Raw genomic sequence first — 20446 nt, 5'->3', positions numbered from 1 at the left:
GTGCCACTACTTTAGACCTCCATTTTCAACCAACTCAAACATAGAAACAATGAGTTCTTTGCATAGTTGAATTCAAATTGTCGAGGAGAGCAAACCTTAGCCACTCAAGTGCATTAACTTGTCGTAGTTCCACGTTGCTAGATCAGCATCTAGATATTTTATGTAATCCAATGTTATCAAAAACATTAGGATAAAAAATGTTTAATTATGTTAACAAATTAATTCTGTAAATGTTAATTACAAAAATATATTATTTAGTTTCGTAAATGTTAGTTGTAAAAATATATTTTTAATTAAGAAACTATTCTATAAATGTGAGTTATAAAAATATATTTTTAGTTGAAAATTAGTTCTGTAAATGTTATTTACAAAACATTGGCATATAATTATTTTTGTAAATGTTTTTTTTTTTATAAAAATAAACTTGTTGACAAGAAAAAAAAGAATTGATTTTACACCATTCTATTCTATACACTCATACACCTCTGTATTTTTGTAAAGCAAAGTCTTATTTTTGTAAGTTGAGGAATATTTTGATTTTGTTTTATATAGAAAATTTGAAGTGGAAGCCAATAAATAGTTTGAAAGGATGCACTTAAGTTACTAAGTAGTTTTTTAGTAACGAAAGTAAGTAAGCAGAGGCATAACCAAGATTTTACTTTAGGGGGCATGGTATAATTTTTTTTTCTTTAATAAAACTTACATATCATAGATGTAGAAAAAATGAATGTGCAATGAATAAGAAAATAAAGAACACACAAATTTTATGTGGAAACCCTTTCGGGAAAAAACCATGACCAGAGAAGAGAAAATTCATTATGAATCAAAATGAATAATACAAAATGGGAGTATTACAATATGTGATTGTACATTCTAAATGAGATCGAGCCTATTGGTTAGATCTTTTTGCTAACATTACAGTCCCAATTTTCTCCAATATAGTTTCACCTCAAAATGTCACACTGTGAGCTTCTTGGACTGGATCAATTAGAATTCGAGTCAGAATCACAACAATTGCTTAAATAATATTAAAAAAAAAATTCTTTTATTAAATTTTGATTCTATTATAAGATACCACGACTAATTTTCATTATTTCATTATAATCTCATTGTCAACCAATTAAGATACTCATAAGACCAAACTAGATTAACTTTCTTGAATGGAAAATAGTGTTTTTGTGGTGAACAATGAGCTTTTTGCATACCAATAATTTTGTTAATGAAAAATCATGTTTTCGTAGTTGATCATTAGGTTATTTATAATTATCTAGCCAAATTATTCAAACTACACCAATAATTTTCTATTATTTCTTGCAGGCTTTTAAATAAAGGGGGGCATTATATATAATTTTATTATATTTGACAATATTTTTAATTATGATAACAATTTCAGGGGTATATGCCTTTTTTGGGCGCGAGCTGGCTCCGCCCATGTTAATAAGTACTCTTAAGTATTGACTTAAGCTACTAAGTATATTTTTTAGCTGGAAAAATCACATTTTACACTAATTTAGTGTGACAAAAGTCAATAAATAATTTGTTAGATTTAACGGGAGTGACTAATGACCCACTGAATTAGTGCAAAATGTGACTTTTGCTGTGAAAAACTTAATAACTTAAGTGCAATATATCATATTACTTGCTAAAAAGTAATTTAGTGACTTATTAAATGTAACATTTGAGATTACTTATTATATTTGGCATCAAATTTCTTATTTATGTAAATTTTTTTCTTTTTAAAGTACTTAAAGGGCATGTTTCTATGACGACAGGAAAAGGCTAGGCCCAATTCATATAAAACTGAGGAGCCCAAGTAGAGAGTAAGCCCTAGAGTCAAGATAGATCGGGTCCGCACCGCAGTCGGTAGTTCTCTTTCCCAAACTAGTGTCTGCAACGTAAGTTCCAGAGGAGAACACAAAACACACGACAATTCTAAAGCTTTGGGGAAAAGCAAATCTTTTTAGTCTTCTACGGACAACTCAAAATACAGTTCTTCATACCAAAAATAATAATAAATTAAAAAAGAAACACTCGAGAGAGCTTTCTGGTTGTGCAATGGCGGACAACAAAACCACTATTCCACCTCAATACGACGTCAACGCCAAATGGGATGCCTGTTTGGATCTCACTGTTCGCCGTTTCGTCTACTCTTCCTTGGGTGGAGCCTTTGGCGGTCTTCTTCTCTTCAGTTAGTTATATCTGTCTCTTTTTTATTTATTCATTTTTTTTTATGGTTATCCCTTTGTTTGGCTCTAGAAAATTTGCTGGGATTTTTCATTTCTTAATCTTATTTCATATGTTTTGTGGCTGCCTCCATCGCAATCTGGATTAGAATTTATCCATGTTTCAGAATCGGATTAAGCGTCATACATAATTGAGGAGTTCAATTTTATCTTGCTTTTGAGGTTGGGGATTTTATTCATGACCTCTGAAGGGAATTAAGCTAGGTTCTGCATTTGGATACCGAGTTATTTATTAAATAGTACTGTTTGTGTTCTTTAACCAAGTGAGAATTAGTTGATTTGATCGGGGCCATGAAGACCATTGCTCTCCGAGCATCTACTTCACTGTTATCTTCTTAAGGATTTTTTTTTGTGCTGTCACAAAAGTTTAAAAGAAAAATTAGATGTGCTGATTTTCACTTGCAACAATTTGGCTGGACAATAGTGAAGTAGAGATTCTATGATCTTCAAATTTCAATCCACGTTTGTTTCCATTATAGAGCATTAAATAATTAATGGGTCATGATGTTTAAAGCAATATTACGACGTTTGAATTTTCATTTTGCTTATTTTTGATGTTGAGAATACACTTGAGGATTGCGAACGTCAGTCTTCAGCTACTGTCCCTGTCTTGGAATCTTGATGAATTTTCATTGTGTTACTTTTTTTCTATGGAGTTAAAACTTTACGTATACTGAATATGTTTCTATTGATTTATTTGTGTTGATACCAAGCGATCTATAAATATCATTTTGGTACATGCACGTCTCTCTCTCTCTCTCTCTCTATGTATATATTTGCTCTTCATATTCACTGAAATGTCTTTCTCAATAGGAAAATTCACTGAAATGTCTTTCTCAATAGGAATTAGTGAGATGTGTTTACCAAAATCGCTTGAATAAGTGCAAAATGCCAAGTATATTAAAAGTCATGTAAATATTTATAACTGTCTGTGGGATAAGTTAAGGGATGCTAAATCTTCCATCAATTAAACATGAATGTGTTCTAGAATTGTAGAGTATACAGGACCTAACTTGAATAAGTCACTGCGGTATAGTACAGGACCTGTTGAATAATGAAGTATCTATTTCACGTTTGTAAGAACTTGAAAGAAGATGCTGAAGTGGCTTTCCTATGTTATAAAGTTTATAAACAGGGGGAATAAAAAGCCCTGGATGCTAGAAAATGTAATTGGTTCTATTTGAATAATGTGTAAAATGCCTCAGATTTTAGAAGCTTTTATTGGTTATTTTTATTTGAATTATGCATTTGTGACGTGGTCTTGCTTTGTTGTTGTTTGTACTGCTACATACAGTCGGGACTTCTTTATAATATATCTCAGTTTGGTTGGTGATAATTAAAGTTGAACAAGTTACTTAAGTTATGCTGTCCTGCAATTTTAAAAGCTCTGCACACTAATGAAGAATAAATTCTTGAAGCAACTTTTGAGAATCTATGAATGGTCAGAAATAGTAGTTTTTAACAATTTTAGTACGGATGTGCTCTTGTTTATTCTGTTTTTACTATGTAGGACTAGACATGCTTGTTTTTCTGTTTAGAATACTCCTCTAGGTTCTTGTTCTCCTTTAGCTCTTTACCATTAGGCTTAATTTTTTTTCCATGTGTTTCATTTTGTACCAAATTTTAAGTACTATTAACATGACGGTTTGACAAACTATCACTTAGAAAAGCTTCAATTTTATCTATATGCTCTCTTCTCTCTCCTGTCTCCTCTTTTTGAATTTTAGCTGGTGAGTGAATGGTTGTCCAGTGGCCTTGTTGGCTGTGGTATTGGACAGAGCGTCTAACACGACTCCACTATCATGGTAAGGAAAAGACTCATAGCTACATTGATTATGGACTGAAGTATAGCCAAGACTCCTCTTTCTATGGTTCAAGTAAGGTACTAGAGCTTTAGGATAGAACAAAAAGTGTTTGTTTTGAACCATTGTTAAGATAGTGGTTATGTTATAATCTCTTAAAGGACCAAGTTGTCTAGTTATGAGCTCTTTATGTCGGTTGATGCTTCTGCTGCGTTTTGGGCATTCCAGACAATGATCAAACTTACCAAACCTAGGGAATTGACAAGTTTCTAGAGACATTTTAGAAATACTTTTATGAGCTTATTTGTAGAAGTGTTCCAAAGCAAGAGAGGTGTGTTCTCAAAAATGTCTAAGTTGTACGACAAGACAAAAAGGAGCATCATTGTGCTTGCCTATAAGAATTGTGTGGGTTGGGAAAGCTTTGCACATTGCTCAGATAACATTGTGGGAGTCTTAAGGAGAAATCTAAACCAACATTTTATGCACAGATAGTCGAAGTTTTGAATGGAATCAATCTTGGGCTAGCTAGCATGGTGAACTGAGCAAGGAGCTCAAATCCTATAGATATTAGGAAAGGAATTACCTAGATGAACAAGTCTTTTTTTTTTTTTTCTTCAGGGTAGGGATTTCTTTTCCAGATCTAATTAAAGGTGAAAAACCTAATAGAAACTAGAACAATGCACTTGTTTTATTAAGAGAAGATGGACAGATTCTTTGGCAAGATATTCAAAGTGGGCTAGAGAACAATGAAGATAAGATTTGAAATCAGCCCTATGTATGATGACATAGCTATATTATGGTGCTTCAGTCTAAGTGAAAAGGAGGAAATGGGAAAACTAGGACATCTCAAGTTGTTGGCTGTAGCTAGGGTCAAAATTCTTCCTTGGAGTTTCCAAAGTCTGTTTGAGGAGAAGAAGCTGGAATGTAGCTTTATATGGATCAAAGTTGAAGGGATTCCTTTAAACATGTGGAACATTCATGTGTTTAAAGTGATAGGATTGTTCTGCGAAGGATTGATCGATGTTGATAGAGACACGATAGATTTAAAGTTCCTGAATCATGCCAAACTCAAATTTCGGGGTGATGAAGGAGGCTTTATTTTTTAATTTGTGAAGATCCCCTGTATTGGCTCTTTTATATAGCCAAGGTTTTTTAATCGTATGGTTGAAGTTATAGATTTCATGGAGTTTGTGAAACATATTGGTTCCAAAGGTAATAAAGCTAAAGGTGTGAAAGTAGAGGAAGAATAATTTGTAGGGAAATAAGGAGCTTACAGTTGTGTCTGAGGAAATAAAGATCATTGTTTAGATTAGGGTGGAGTGATACTCGGAGGAGTCACCCCAAAGGGGTAAAGGGAAGTCGAATTGCTCGAAAAATCCAGTGAGGATGGTGGTGGGGAGTGGTTGGAGATGGCAGAGGCAATACTAGAATACCCACAATGTGTAAACACGAGAACTTTACTTCAAGGGATATTGGGGTGAGGACATGTGGCATCAACACTAGCACACTAGCCAAAACGAGAACGGGTTTGATTGGACTCTCAAGGTTTTGTGGAAAAAGATGGAACACGTGCTCAAGGTGATAGCATGTCTGACGCTATTGAGGTTGCTCTCTTGGACAAACATTACTTTTTGTCCATCAGTGGAGATGGGACTACGATTGATACGGGGAATATACATTTGTATCTTCATAGATCCTTTGATATTAACCTAATATTACGATTGATACGGGGAATATACATTTGTATCTTCATAGATCCTTTGATATTAACTTAATATTAACACAGGTTTTTAGTTTCAATAAACGTCAACTAGCAAAGCAGATGGAATGGGAATATGGGTGGAGGGTGGTGGCTATTTGGATCATTGGGCAAGTTTTTTAGAGTTTTGGCCTGATTAGACTTGGAAGGAAACCCCGTCTCAAAACAAAAATTCTTTAAACCTTGTAATAGCCCGCCAATATTACACAATATTACATAGAAGGAAGACCCATTTTCGTGAGAGGTTGAAACCACAGTGTAGACTTGATCTAGGGGAAAAAAGCAAGGTGGGTTGAGCTAATAAGGAAGGGGTGAACTCACGTTAGAGAATATGTGGGAAGACTAGTAGGGTTTCACCAAATGAAAGAATGAAATTTCCTAAAGTATCATTCTCTCTCAGTCGAAATTCAACAAGACAGAGAATGAAGGAGAAAAACGAGCAATTTCCAGAAGTGATGAAACGAGGAAACTAGTTGCAAAGCTGAGAAAGGAATTAAGGTGTATTAGAGAACCAATAGCTGGAAGGTATTTGGTTTTGGGACGTTGAATTGAAGATTATAAGATGATTTTGAAGATGGGAAAGGCCTCTTTATGCAAGAAGAGGTTGATGAAGAACACCAAATGGGATAGTTTAAATTACAATTAGAGAGCAGTTATTCAGATGAGAATTTGACTTCAACTGATGCCTCAGATATAGAGGAAGATTTTAAAGAGAATTGGGTCAATTTATTATGGAAGCTGAAGAAGATTGTAATAGGGATAGTAAAGGTATGGTAGAGGAGCATGGTAGTATTGAGATCGTGCACATAGGAGACACAAGATATGAAAGTCATTGATGAGGATTGAGATGAGATTGAAACCATATTGTTTCAAATGGGATTAGAAATTCAATCTAACAAAGGTGGAATAGTTGAATGTCTCAACGCGACCAGCTAGAGTTTTAAGGAGGAGGGTTCTAGAGAGCTATGTAATTTACAATCAAACATTAATTATGGAGAATGCAAAGGTGATAGAGGAAAGAAGATAGAAGCATAATGAAGATTCTGGCTTGGAATATAAGAGGTAGTGGCTCAACCTCAAAGAGAAGAGTTGTGAAGGAAGTTACCTGTTAAATTAGTCCTAATATTCTAGTTGTGCAAGAAACGAAAATGGAGAAGATGGATGGAAGATTTGGGAAGCATATGGAAATCTAGATTTAAGGAATGGAGTGTTTTGCCCTTGGTAGGAAGCTTAGGAGCTATATTGATAGCTTGGGATTCAAGAAGAGGAAGAGGGCGTTTGGGGGTTGGGTTTGGTGGGAGTAGAGTTAGGGGGTGTTTAGATTAAGGGAATATGAAATTCTAGTGTTTGAAGGGTCCAAAATTATCACCAAATCAAGCTAAAAAATAGAGCCCACCTGGAAACACAAACTCCCAAGCCATTGAAAATAAATTCATCAAGCATGGGTTGCATTTGACATTCTCATTCCCACTAAACCTAACCGCATACCAAACACCCCTAAGGGTTACTTAGTTTGTAGGGTATATTGGATGTAGTACCTATCATGGCAGAGATGTGTTTTCGGATGAGTTGGCTGAGTTAAGTAGTATATGTGGAAATAAGTAGTGTTTGGGGGAAGATTTCAATTTAGTTTGACATGCTACAGAAAAGTTTTACAATCATACAAGCACTAGATGTATGAAGTTCTTTGATAGTTGAACTCTTTTTGCATGTCCCTAGATTGAATAAAGGACAATTTACTTGGTCTAATTTTAGAGAAGTTGCCATTTGTAGTAGGTTGGATAGATTTCTCTCTTCTAACTGGTGGGAAAAGTAATTTCAATTTGCTAGACAAACCAAGTGGGGGCCTGCTCCTTTTCAGTTTGATAATATATGGCTGAAACAAAAGCTTTTTAAGACTGATTTTGCTAAATGGTGGTGTGAGGTGCGGGTTCACGGCTGACATGGTTTCAGATTTATGCAAAAGTTGGCTAATGTCAAGGAGCATTTGAGGCCGTGGAGAAGAGAAGTTATAGGGAGTAAGAAGTGTATCAATCAAGCTTTGGGAAGAAGAATTTAGGTGTTGGATAGGTTGGAGTATGGAGGCAATTGGTACCAGTTTTTAAAAAAAGAAAGAGAGAAGTTGAAGGGTGATTGGCATCAAATGGTTAATGAAGAGGAACAAGCTTCAAGACCTAGAACAAAGTCCCAATGGGCCAAGGAGTGATGGCAACACTAGGCTATTTAGAGTTTGCTAAATGCAAGGAAGTCAAAAAAATTTATCTTTAGAAAAGAAAAGGAAGATAGGTCTATTTTAAATATATGTTGTATGGTTCTAGAGAGTTCTCTTGAGATATTTGATGGTTTGGACTGGAGTGGGATCTCCCAATATATGTCAGAATGGCGTGAGAGACCCTTTGAGGAAGATGAAATTAGGCAAGCGATTGTTGGTTGCGATTGAGATATGGCCTCGGGACCGAATGGTTTTACTATGGCATTCTACGAGAGACTTGGGATTTTTTCGAGGAACTTGCAGAGACAAATTAAAAGAATGATATCAGCTAACTATTATTAATGCAAAAGAGTACCCATATATATATATATATATATGTATACATTCGTATTTCGAACTTCTAGGTTTAGCAAGTATTGGGCTTTCTATAAATAGAAGGCCCAATAAGCTATACTAGAGTCACTCAAATGCATCAGTTTTTTAGATAAATATGACGAGTAATTTATTGGGGATGAATTTGGATGAGGTGTGTGGCTGCTTTTGAAGGCAAAGAATATAGGGTGTGTGGTGGGTCATTGGCTTTTGAAATATTTGGGGATGCTGTTGGGAGATAATTCAAAGAAAGTTTTTGGGAGCTCGTATTTGGGAAAGTTTCTAATAGACTTCAAAGATGGATAAATGCCTACTGGGAGGGGAATAGTGCAGAGATCTTCTCCTGCAAATCAACCTTTCATATTCTTTCAATTGTCATGGAAGATGAAAAACCCATGTGGGCTTCCTCTCAGTGGAAAGTTCTTGTACCTCCCAAAGTGAAGGTGTTTTTATGGCATGTTTTGGGTGGTAGGGTGAATGTTTATGAGGTGTTGCAGAAAAGAAGACCCTATATGTCCGTGCCCTGGGTTAGTGTTACCTTTGTAATAGAGATAATGAATCAGTGGATCACATTTTTCTGCATTGTTCAGTCTCATTGCAGATTTGGTTTAGGCTCCAGATAGATTTCAGGTTATCTTGGTGTGTTCCAGCTAATTGTTTGGAAGTGTTGTTGTTTTAGATTAATATAAACCTAGCTAAACAAGAGAATCATTATTTAATAAACAATTCTCATGTTGTATTGTGGTGTCACATGGTTGGACAGTTAAGGCGCAGATACATATGTAACCAATGACTAAACCAGGACCAACTTTGACCAGTAAATTGACCATTTCTCCCTCAGTCTCTCTTTAATACCCTTTTCTCTCTCATCCCAAACTGAAATCCAGTCAATGTGATGTCAGAGAGCTTCAATTCTCGCCACTTTTCATGGGTAATGAAAACCTGCTTCCCCAACCCAAACGACAACTCCACTGTCATTTCAGTCGTGGCCCCAAATCCTTGTTGTCAGTCGTGGCCCCAAATCCTTATCGTCGTATAGCAACAACTGCGCCTCTTCCATTATCTCTTCCCTCTCAGAAGACATCCTCCTCGATTGCCTCTCTCAGTTCCCACCCTCTTCCATTCCCAATCTCTCCCTCATCTATCGCTGCTGGACTTGCCTCCTCTCCCCTATCTTCTTCGATCTCTACTGCCATCATGGCCTTCCCTGCCATACCATCTACTGCCATCTTCGCTGCAATCAAAACGATAACAACAATGAAAGCCCTTGGAGAGTCTCAATTCTCACTGACGATGTCGTTTCAACTGTAGGTAACCAAGGATTCCCCTCCCATGTGCGACTCTCTGTTACAATACATAGAGTGGTACGATCACTGCGAGGTCTCTAATGAAGATCTCAAGGAAGAAATTTGTCATCGCAACTATTTAGGGCAAGATCTACGTCGATGGTAGTGGTCCAAGAATGACGGCCGCAGAAGAGTACAATCTCAAGGAAGACAAATGGCGCGTGGTTGCTATCGTATCTAGGATCCCCTACCAATGCATTGGGGCATTGGTAGATGGAGTGTTCTAAATGATTGGGGGTTTGAAATTGGGCGCGTCAAGAAACGATCAATTACGCGTCACTTATGCAGAAGCTTGCATCTTTGCAAGCTCCATGGACTAATGTGACATGGAGGCGTTTGTGTGGCTTAGAAGCCGAGCCGTTCTTGGAGGCAGCTGCATAGTGGCTGCTTGCGCTACAGCGGGACATATCTATGTTCTCTTAGTCACGCCATGTAGCTCTCGTTTGGAGATTCGACATGCGTCAGTAGCCGATAGTCGAATTTTATTTTCCTCCAACAAAATCATTTTTATTCAGATTTTAATATCTTTCAAATTATTCAGGTTCTTTTTCTTGTGTGATTGCTCATTGGACATGTGTAATTGTCATTGTAATTATGTTCCTTCCTACTTCTCTATGCATAGTTATTCCTCTAAATTATCAGTTACCATCTAAATATCCCAATTCTACCATGGAATTGAAACTATATCGCCTTTGTGCGAATCCGGATCCTCTCCACTTCATGCAATTTAAAAAATCTTATTATTGTAGACCTGTTTGTAGCTCTAACATTTGGTATCTGCAGCTTTCGTAACTAACTAAAGCCAAATCTATTGGAGCATTCATAGAGTTATGATGTATGAGTTGTAAACTCTTATTTATTGCTGTATAAACTTAACTGTTTAGGTTTGCGTTGGTGACTTTGGTACTTGATTCTTGTTCAGAGCAGGATTTTGTTCTTTCACATACCTGGCTTCTAACGATTGAAGTTGGAAGGCCTGCATTCATTAGTAAACTGATGTAGATCTAGCTGTTTTCAATGTTCATCTCTGAGACCTGGAATCTTGTATCCGGAGTATAATGAGATATATTTCTACATGTAACTGAGTTTATGCTTTTAAAATTTTATATTAGTATTCTTAAATTAATTTGAGTCCTGTGTTGTCCTATAGGGAGTCCTGTAACTCGTTGGGCATCTGTAGCTTTTGGTGCTGGGATTGGCATAGGATCTGCATACAATGAATGTTCCCAATTATTTGGTGGATCTCCTGCCAAGTTGGCTGCTTCCAAGTTTGCAGAGACTCCAGCTTCTCAGGTACAAGTAGTGTTTTAATGAATATACTATAAATTTGAATATTAACAATTCATTTATTTTTTTAAGTGAACAGTTTTATTTGTTCCTGAATTAAAAACAATAGTTTTTTACCCCTTTTAGTTTTAACAATAGTTTGCCTGGGGAATTTTTATTTGATGCCATTCAACCATTGTTTCATTATAAACAAAAATTTGCTCAATCATCCAACTTGGGGATTGGATGTTATTATATGATTCTTTTGGGCCAGTTCTTATCCCAAATTTTTGAAACAAATCAAATTATTTTTCTCTTATTGTGCTAAAAGTTTTAGTAAAATAAGATTGTTAGTAGGATAAATAAGAAAAGAAACGAATGTAATTTAATGTATTAGCAATCGTATAATGTGATAACTACCCTCATACTGGTTAATATAGTGTTAACTTGAGTCTTTTTATTGTTGCTCTGTGGATGTATTAGTAATCGTTTATTTATTTCCTTCAGGAAGGACAAGACTAATGGAGTACATGCCATTGAAGTTAAACTGAATCTTGGGTAAACATAAAATTTTCATAATTTTGATGTTGGCTCTTCTCCTACTATGGCTTTGAATATGTACTTGAAAAATTGTTTTGATGGATGAATTGTTGACCTTATTTATCATGGACTTGATAGAGTTCATTCACCTTTTTGCTCTGTAAGATCACAGGAGCAGTAGGGGAAAAAAAAGGAATAATTGTTTGTCATTTTCTGTCTGCTGTCATTGCAGTTACTGACTCCTGGGAGAAAGAAATGATATTTAAAAAAAAATGGTCGTGACAAGTCACTTTGAGTTTTCCACATTCCTAACCTTCTATTGCATTATTATTAATCCCTTTCTATTGCCAAATTATTTTACGGGTGTAATGTTGGGGACCTAGCAATAACAAGGGAGCAATTCTGCTGCGAACTGTATTTGATTAAGGGAAGTCACCATTGGACCTCTCTTGTTTCTCCTATTTAGAGCTTAGTGTCAAGTCTCAGTCAATTTTCTGTTTAATTTGTGCAAATTTGGTTTTAAGAACATGAAGTTCGTTAGAAAACTTTAGAGAGTTCTAGAAGTCTAGAAGATTATAGAACACTGTTGAATCATCTTGGTAGAGTTCCCCCTGAAGACTTTGGAACCTTCTAGAAGATGGACTTTAGTTTAATAGTATCTAGACTTTCTAGTTATCTTAGAGAGATAGACCTTTGTAGACTATATAGAATAATATTTCCATATACATTTTAGATAAGTGGCAACTCTCTAGCTACTCATGCTACTCGTGTACACGATGCTCAAGTATAAGTAGCTTTCTTGGCCATCATTTGTAGCCAGCTTGAGTAAAACATCTCAAGTATAATACAAGGCAATCTTTTACTCTGGTTTCAAATTATCTTTTTTTTTTTAGTTCTTTATCATTCTGGGTCATCACATTATTGCCTCTCTGGGTTACTTTGCCTCCAGTCCTTCCCTTTGATTCACAGTATTTCACAATTCATTTGGTCTATTCTACCCTCTTTTATTTTTTATTTTTTATCATTACTCTTCCAAGATATTCTTCGCATTCAAACATATGAAATGCTCCAAAAGGTTCTTAAGCACTACTGGAACATTAATAGATATTATAATGTATAATGGAAGTCAGAATAAGAATGATATTATATTGACAAACTACTATAATAGATATTGCGTAGTAGAGCAAAAATGGAAATTTACGTTTTAGGCGGAAACGAGAAAAAAATAAGAGCCTCTATTTTTCGAGTCTTTGGGTAGGAGTTGTGTCCATCACTCGATAGTTGTGATATCATAGTCAGAACAAAAAGCAAACAATGAATTGGAAATTATCATTTTATTCTCAAATTCATTAAATTTTACCAAAATATAGTTTTCCAATATACTTTCAGTTGCTATGTTTTGGTTGCGCCGGGAGTTGTCCCATTTAACAAAAGACAAGACTAATCATATGCCCTAAACCAATATTATCTAAAGAGAAATTTTTATATTGAGGAGGAAATTAGTTATTTTTCTGAAACACATGAGATTTCGTCATAATATTATACAAGATTTCTTGACATGTTATATAGCCAGACATTTCATAAATTGATTCAAAAAATTTACAAACTCGTAGATTTCCAGAGAAGTGACGATCAAAATTTTAATTTCACCGTCTTCCCGCAGCAGCAATGCCAATCTCTATCCCTATTCTTCAACAACACAACAATTCCAGCTTGATTTACTCCAACCACGACGCTGTTATCAATCATCTTCGATTGTGGTTACTTATCTGACATTGTAGCTGCCATGAATGAATTGCAGAGATGATATCATCCACTATTCTGATATTTCTAATAAACTATAATCAATCTTTAATTTCAGATAACACATACAGGTAAAAAAAAACTATAAAGTGATGATGGAAAAGAAAAATATCTGTAATATAAGAAATACAACTTAGTAACTGTTATTCTTTATTTTTTTTCGTTTTAATTGTGGTAGTTTTTTTGACATTGGGGAAGGGGATTCAAACTTAGGACCTCTTCTTTGTGAGGAGAATTGTAGTACTACTAGGTTTTGTCCATGACCACTTAATTGTGATAGCTGATTACCTAATTGCAACTGTTTTGAATAAATTAGTGTATACTGTTAAACTTACATTATCATAGTAACTGGTTACCAAAAAAAAAACCTCAGCAGTAACTACACATTTAACTAATATAATTTAACCAATATCATACTAAATCATTGTCTTTTTTTGCAAAAGTAGAATCCATCATGGAGAGAATGAAATGAAAGCAATGAATATATGGACTAATGCTGGCGGGTATACTTCTTCCAATTAGCTATTCTTTTAGCAATTTGGTAAAATTAGTAAAACATGAAATACAAGACTTTTCTTTTCGGAAGCTATTTTTCATGCTCCAAGGTGATAATTACACCGTGACACCTATCAGTCTGAACTTTGCCCCAAGCTTTGAAGTAATGTCTTTCCTCTTTCTCTGTCACACCATAGGATAGCTCAACTATCATAAAGAATGCTAACTTTGATCTTCCTTCCCCATAATTCTTGTAACTTGCGAAGAATCATCGTCCAAGCCTAAAAGTGTAAAATGAAACAGTAGTGAAAAAAAGCACAGCATACACTTGTATTTCAGAGCAGATCGTTATTTATAGAAGAGTTTAACGATACAAAAGGATAGAGTTTGTTACAGTAAACAAGAAGCAAGAATCAAGAACATGTAAATAATATAACTAACTTACCTGACATGTAGGTAGTAACAGTAATAACTAACTAGTATCTAAACTATCCTTAACAAAGCCATTGTCCTAGTTTCTCTAAACACTAACACTACCTTACTCTAATGTCTGATTTGTTCCCCCTACTTTCCTCAGTTTAGAACATGTAAATCCCCATTTAAATGGAGCAGCATCAAGTTTATGAAACCAGGCCCTTGGTGCATGTTTTAACTCATAAAAAGCTTTGTTTAGTTTGCACACATATGATGGATGGGTGAAAGGAGTCCACAAAACCGAGAGGTTGCTGCATAAAAACATCCTTTGTAAGCTATTCATTGAGGAAAGCATTCTGAATGTCTAGTTGCCGGATGGACCATCTTCTTGATAAGGCTAATGTAAGACTGGCTTGAACAGTTCCAGTTTTGACTACTGGACTGAAGGTCTTAAAATAATCAATTCTTTGAGTCTGAGTAAAACCACGAGTAAGTCTGGCTTTCTAGCATTCAGCTGACCCATATGGATTTTACATAAGGTGAAATAACCATGTGCAGCCTATGAGCGAAGCTCCTTGTGGTAAAATAACTAGGTCCCATGTTTTATTTTTGTGAAGAGCATTGAGTTCTTGTAACATGGCTTCTGTCCAGTTGTTATCTTAATTGCCTGTTTGTATGTGGAGGGAATTTTGATTGTTTAGGAGGCATTTGCCATGTATGTTTTTGGCTTGAATATGCCCCACTTCGATCTGGTCATCATCAGGTGAGTGTTGGTTTGTGGTGGTACATCTACTGGGTCTTGACTCTTGAGATATAAATAATAGTGAGGTACTAGCTATAGTTGGAACCTGCATATTGAAAGACAAGTTTTCTGGTATTAGTATATTAATGTTGGAGGGAGTGTTAGTGCTAGGAGTTGAAGAAAAAGTTAGATGGTTCTCCGTGTGTGTTGATGGAAGTTATGTGGACGGTTTTGTGAATAGAATGGTTGTGGAATTATGTTGACGTTGATGAGACAGAGTTGTTGGAGTGTGGGGAGAGTAGGGAAAGCTAGTCTCATAAAATAGGACATGTTTAGTGATATAAGTTCTATTCTGAGATTGATCTAGACATAGGTATCCTTTATGTTTTATGATATACCCCAGAAAAATGCAAGGTGTAGATTTGAATTCAAGTTTGTTAGAATTGTAAGGCCTTAGAACATCTCCAATGAAAGATGTAAAAATAGTGCTAAATTTAGCACAAAAAATTAATAAATGACACTTTATTAGGTTTATTACGATTCTTAGTTTATTTCTGTATCTTTATTTCCTTTTGCAATATTTGTTTGTTTAGTTAGTTAGTTGACTTAATCATTCTCTTAGCTTAGTGCCTTGGGTAATTAATCAGGTATATATTGTAAGTTCTCCTCCATTGTATACACACATCTTTCATTCTCAATATAATTTCTTTTTCACTTTCTCTTTCGCATTATGGTACCAGAGCAGGAAAGTTAAGCTTTCCATCGATCCTCCGATCAACCACCAGCTCAGCCGTGTCTTCTTCTCCGGCGAAGCAGCGCATTCTGTTCCGTTTGCTTCTGCAATTTTCGTTCATCTACTCTTTTTCTTGAACATTTTGTTCTTATTCTTTTTCCTTATTCTTCTATTTTCCATTTGTTTTTTTGCTACTATTCTGTCCGAGTGCCAATATTCTTGCCATGTCTACTGGTTCAAGAACTCCGGCGGCATCTCAAGACAATGACAATGATTCATCTCCACAAGCTGACTCTCAAGTTCCAGTCATCTCTAACAATCTGAAATCTCAGAACAATAACATTTCTCAGTCTTTACATTCAAGAACCCATATTGAAGACCCGTCTGACCCCTATTACCTTCATCATGCTGATAACCTAGGTAACGTTTTAGTCTCTCAGCCTTTAACTGGCCAAGACAACTATGCCTCTCGGAGCAGGGCTATGAAACTTTCAATCTCAGTAAAGAACAAACTGGGATTCCTTGATGGTTCGATTTCTAAACCCTCTTCTTCAGACTCAATTTTGTACAATGCTTGGATCTGTAACAATAATATTGTTATATCTTGGATCCTTAACTCTGTTTCTAAAGAAATCTCTGCAAGCAAGTTGTATGATGAGTCAGCTGCAGAGATTTGGAATGACCTTAGGGTCAGATTCATCAAAAAAATGGACCCCATATCTTCAATCTGAGGAAAGAATTGATGAATCTCAGGCAAGATGTTCAAACTGTCAGCATGTACTATACACGGCTCAAGACAATTTGGGAAGAACTTTCCAATTATAGATCAACATGTACCTGCAACGACTGTACATGTGGAGGGGTTAAAAAAGCTCCAAGAACACTATTACATGGAATATATCATGTCATTTCTTATGGGGCTCAAAGATACCTACTCACAAGTACGTGGCAACATATTGCTTATGGACCCCTTAGTAGAACTCAGTATAGTTTTTCATCTTGTGACTCAAGAAGAAAATCAGAGAGGTCTTTCCACTGCTGCTTATCCTACACCGCCAATGGCCTTTTCCCTTCAAGGAGACAAATCCTCTTCTCAAAGATTAGATTCTACCTCATCCAAGACTTATCCTCCTCGCAAAAATAGGCCATTTTGTACTCATTGTACTGTCCTTGGACATACAATTGAGAAATGCTATAAACTCCATGGTTATCCACCCGGATACAACAAACCAAAACAACCCAAAGAAGCTGCTGCAAATCAATTCCAGACCAATGTTGATACTCCAAAACAAGAAAATGACAACAACACACTTCTTCCTCAGTTGACAAACACTCAATATCAGCAGCTGCTCAATCTTTTGGCTAATCAACAATCTGGTATGCCTACTTCGGATCCTAGTTCTTCCACAGGTAACACAAGTATTATCTTATTTACTAATTCCACTCCTAGTCTAGTTGAGTCATGGATATTAGACTCTGGAGCAACAAGACATATATGCTCCAATGTCAAATTATTCCAATTCCACTGTCCTATGCCAACTAAACTTATATTGCCAAATCATGACACTTTACTGGTACATCACAGTGGTTCAATTGCTGTCACACAATCTTTAATACTTAGAGATGTTCTATATGTTCCTTCTTTTAAATACAACATCATCTCGGATAGCTCTTTAACAGCACTTGGAATCTCAATTAATTTCCATTCTAACTATTTTTACATCCAGAACAATGCCAACAAGAAGATGATTGGCAGCGGTAGCTCCAAGAATGGATCGTACCTACTGGACACTGCATCTTGTCACTCTCATGTTCTTGCTGCTTCAGCAGAAACTTGGCACTCACGATTAGGACATTTATCCACTAAGTATTTGAATTTTCTCAAAATAAATTTACACTGTAACACTTCTCTCTTACATAAGACGTCTCCATGTTATATCTGTCCTATGGCCAAACAAAAGAAATTGCTTTTTTCAAATAATAACCACTTTGCTGATCGTATTTTTGATCTTTGGGGCCCTTATCATATTCCATCTCATTCTAATTTTAGATATTTTCTCAATTTGGTTGATGATGTTCTAGGTTCACTTGGATTTATCTCCTAAAACAAAAATCTGACGTTTTGACTATTATTCCTCAATTTTTAAATCTTATTCAGACACAATTTAATTGCGTTTTCAAGTGTTTTAGATCTGATAATGCACCGGAATTGGTTTTTAAAGAGCTTTTCTCTCAAAAAGGTATTCTACATCAATTTACTTGTGTAGAAACACTTAGAAAAATGCTATTGCAAAGAGAAAGCACCAACATTTATTAAATGTAGCACGTACTCTCTATTTTCAAGCCAATCTTCCAATCATTTTTTGGACAGATTGTATCATCACTGCTGCTTATATTACTAATAGGATTCCTACACCTAACCTAAAACACAAGACACCATATGAACTATTGTATGATAAATTACCTGAGTATGAGCATTTTCGAACTTTTGGATGCTTGATTTTTGCATCTACTTTGACAGCTCACAGAACAAAGTTTGAATCAAGAGCTCGTACTTGTGTGTTCATGGGTTATCCTCAAGATATTAAAGGGTATCGTTTATATGACCTTAATTCTAAACAATTTTTTGTCTCTACGAATGTGATCTTTCATGAGCATATTTTTCCTTTTCAAAAATTAAATGCTTCCAATTTGGAATCTGATCCTTTCAAGCAGTTAGTTTTGTCTTCTCCACTAATATCTCACACACCAGTAGCTAACTATTTGCCTACTGAACCTACTGTTTCTACTTCTAACTCTTCATTGCAGGCTGTTGATGGTGATGATATAATCCCTTTAGCTACTGAGACTCTACATGCACCACTACAAAAACGCCTTTTTATGATAATTTTTTAGTGCACTCACCTAGATGCAAACCCTAAAAGCTATGGGTGTTCATGTAAACCGCAAAAAGCGGTTTGGAACCAAACCGCACCGCACCAAACCGCCAAAAACCGTAACCAATGAAACTATTTTTCGATGGTTCAGTTTAACCGGATTGCTAAACTTTAATGGGTTGGTCACGGTTTCTAATTTTTTAAAATAAATTAAATCGGACTGGACCATGATTTTTTCTAAAAAAATAATTTTTAGAAATGATGGTTCAAAGGTTTGAACCCCTACACTTAAGTTAATATAAAGTCTACCAAACCATCCAAGCCAAACAATTTAATTGTTTATGATATGTTTTTGGTAGTATTTAATACATGCACAAGTTTTTAAAACTAAAAAAAAAAAGAAATGTAAAGTCCCACATTGTTTAGAAAGTAAACATTTCTTTTTCTCACTTCTATAAAATGATTCAAAATACTTAAACTTACAACAATAAAGACAATAAGCTTCTTGTAGACTTTTATGGCGTAAAGCTAAAATTATTATTATTTAAATACAATTATTTTATAATAAAAAATTTTTTAAAATTTAATAATTTAGTTATATGGTTAAAACTAAACCAAACCGCACCAAACCGTTTATTTATGGTTTGGTTTGGTTTAAAAATTCTTCCGTGTACACAAGTTAGTGAAGAATTTTAAGGGCACACCTTGAGTTTCCTAAAAGAGTATTAAAAAAAATTATTTATATTTATTTTATATTTAAATGTTATTTTTAAATTATGTATATTAACTGTCTTGAATTTTATTTTGGGTATGCTTTTAGGTGTAGATTACAAATTTCAGATTAATTATTTCATATTTTTTAAATTTTGAGAGTAAAAGAAATTATGACATAATTATATTATAAAGTTAAATTTATAATAGTTGGGGGAAATTAATGAAATAAATAGTCTTAGTCATTTTAATTAGACGAAAATATGATTTAAATTGTAATAGGAAATTAAGTGATTAAAAGTATACATTTGAAAGGATTTCTTTTTAGAAATTAAGTGATTAATTGATAAAATAATTAAAAACTAAATGAGTAAATAATTAGATAAATGAGTAAATAAAGAAATGTAGGGTTTTTTTAAAAGCCCAGAACTTTCGGCCCCCCTCCCCCCCAAAAAAAATCAGATTCCCTCTTTCTCACTCCTCTCTCTTTTCTCCCTCCCCTTAGCTCTCTCTCTCCCTCGCATTTTCTCTCTGCCAGGCTTGATGGCCGCCGCCCCTTGCTCCGCTGACGACATGCGCTGCACAGGCAGCTCCGCAGGTCGCCGAAACCCCCACCCCTACGAGCAGCCACCCTTATGCGTCGCCTAGCCCAGTCAACGGATCGCTTGAAGTCACCGCCACCATGAGCTTTCCAAGAAAAATACGGCCACCTCAAGCCTCTCTGAGCCGATCCACCACCACCATCGTACTCAGCACACCATGGGGAGAAAAATTCACTTGAGGATCGGGCCCAAAAACCACCGTGGGTGTTTGCCAGATTCCATGGAGATTCAGAAGCTTTCTGGGCATTTTCCGACCATTCTAGGCCATTCCGAACTAAACCACTACCACCACGACATTCCTTGTGACTTGGGCTTTGAAGCCTAGTAGTTTGTTTTCTCAACCGCCACTGTTGAGTGGTGGGTTGTCGCCGAAGCTCCGTCGTGGGGTCTCGGCCATCGCCATTCAGAGTGAGTGGAGGCTCGTTTCAAGCTCCAACGATCACCATTCAACTCATATAACAATCCCAGCGCTTGGGTATAAATTTATAACCACTAATTTAATAAATTTGAGTTATGAAACATCATTGTGC

The 20446-nt window shown here is 35.6% G+C and overlaps 2 protein-coding genes across 2 annotated transcripts; both read left to right on the top strand.

Moving 5' to 3' along the window:
• The first annotated feature begins 1827 nt into the window (after positions 1-1827).
• On the top strand, positions 1828-11843 carry LOC133805306 (MICOS complex subunit MIC10). Its single transcript, XM_062243445.1, has 3 exons — positions 1828-2188; positions 10885-11027; positions 11508-11843. Exons 1-3 carry the CDS (start codon positions 2056-2058, stop codon positions 11520-11522), a joined length of 291 nt encoding a protein of 96 aa, XP_062099429.1. The 5' UTR covers positions 1828-2055; the 3' UTR covers positions 11523-11843.
• Positions 11844-16485: 4642 nt separating this feature from the next.
• On the top strand, positions 16486-17700 carry LOC133805305 (uncharacterized). The gene is made up of 2 exons (XM_062243444.1): positions 16486-17137; positions 17455-17700. Exons 1-2 carry the CDS (start codon positions 16486-16488, stop codon positions 17487-17489), a joined length of 687 nt encoding a protein of 228 aa, XP_062099428.1. The 3' UTR covers positions 17490-17700.
• Positions 17701-20446: the final 2746 nt, after the last annotated feature.

The sequence above is a fragment of the Humulus lupulus genome, chromosome X (genome assembly GCF_963169125.1).
Source record: "Humulus lupulus chromosome X, drHumLupu1.1, whole genome shotgun sequence".
NCBI lineage: Eukaryota > Viridiplantae > Streptophyta > Magnoliopsida > Rosales > Cannabaceae > Humulus > Humulus lupulus.
Note: the sequence above shows the minus strand (reverse complement) of the source record. Positions and strands in the feature narration are given on the sequence as shown.

What these genes read in the sequence shown, in the direction of transcription:
- LOC133805305 (XM_062243444.1), top strand. Translation starts at nt 16,486, where the DNA reads ATGTTCAAACTGTCAGCATGTACTATACACGGCTCAAGACAATTTGGG. An exon ending in GGATCCTAGTTCTTCCACAG is followed by an intron (nt 17,138 to 17,454) that starts GTAACACAAGTA and finishes TTTTACATCCAG; the next exon opens with AACAATGCCAACAAGAAGAT.
- LOC133805306 (XM_062243445.1), top strand. Translation starts at nt 2,056, where the DNA reads ATGGCGGACAACAAAACCACTATTCCACCTCAATACGACGTCAACGCC. An exon ending in TGGCGGTCTTCTTCTCTTCA is followed by an intron (nt 2,189 to 10,884) that starts GTTAGTTATATC and finishes GTTGTCCTATAG; the next exon opens with GGAGTCCTGTAACTCGTTGG.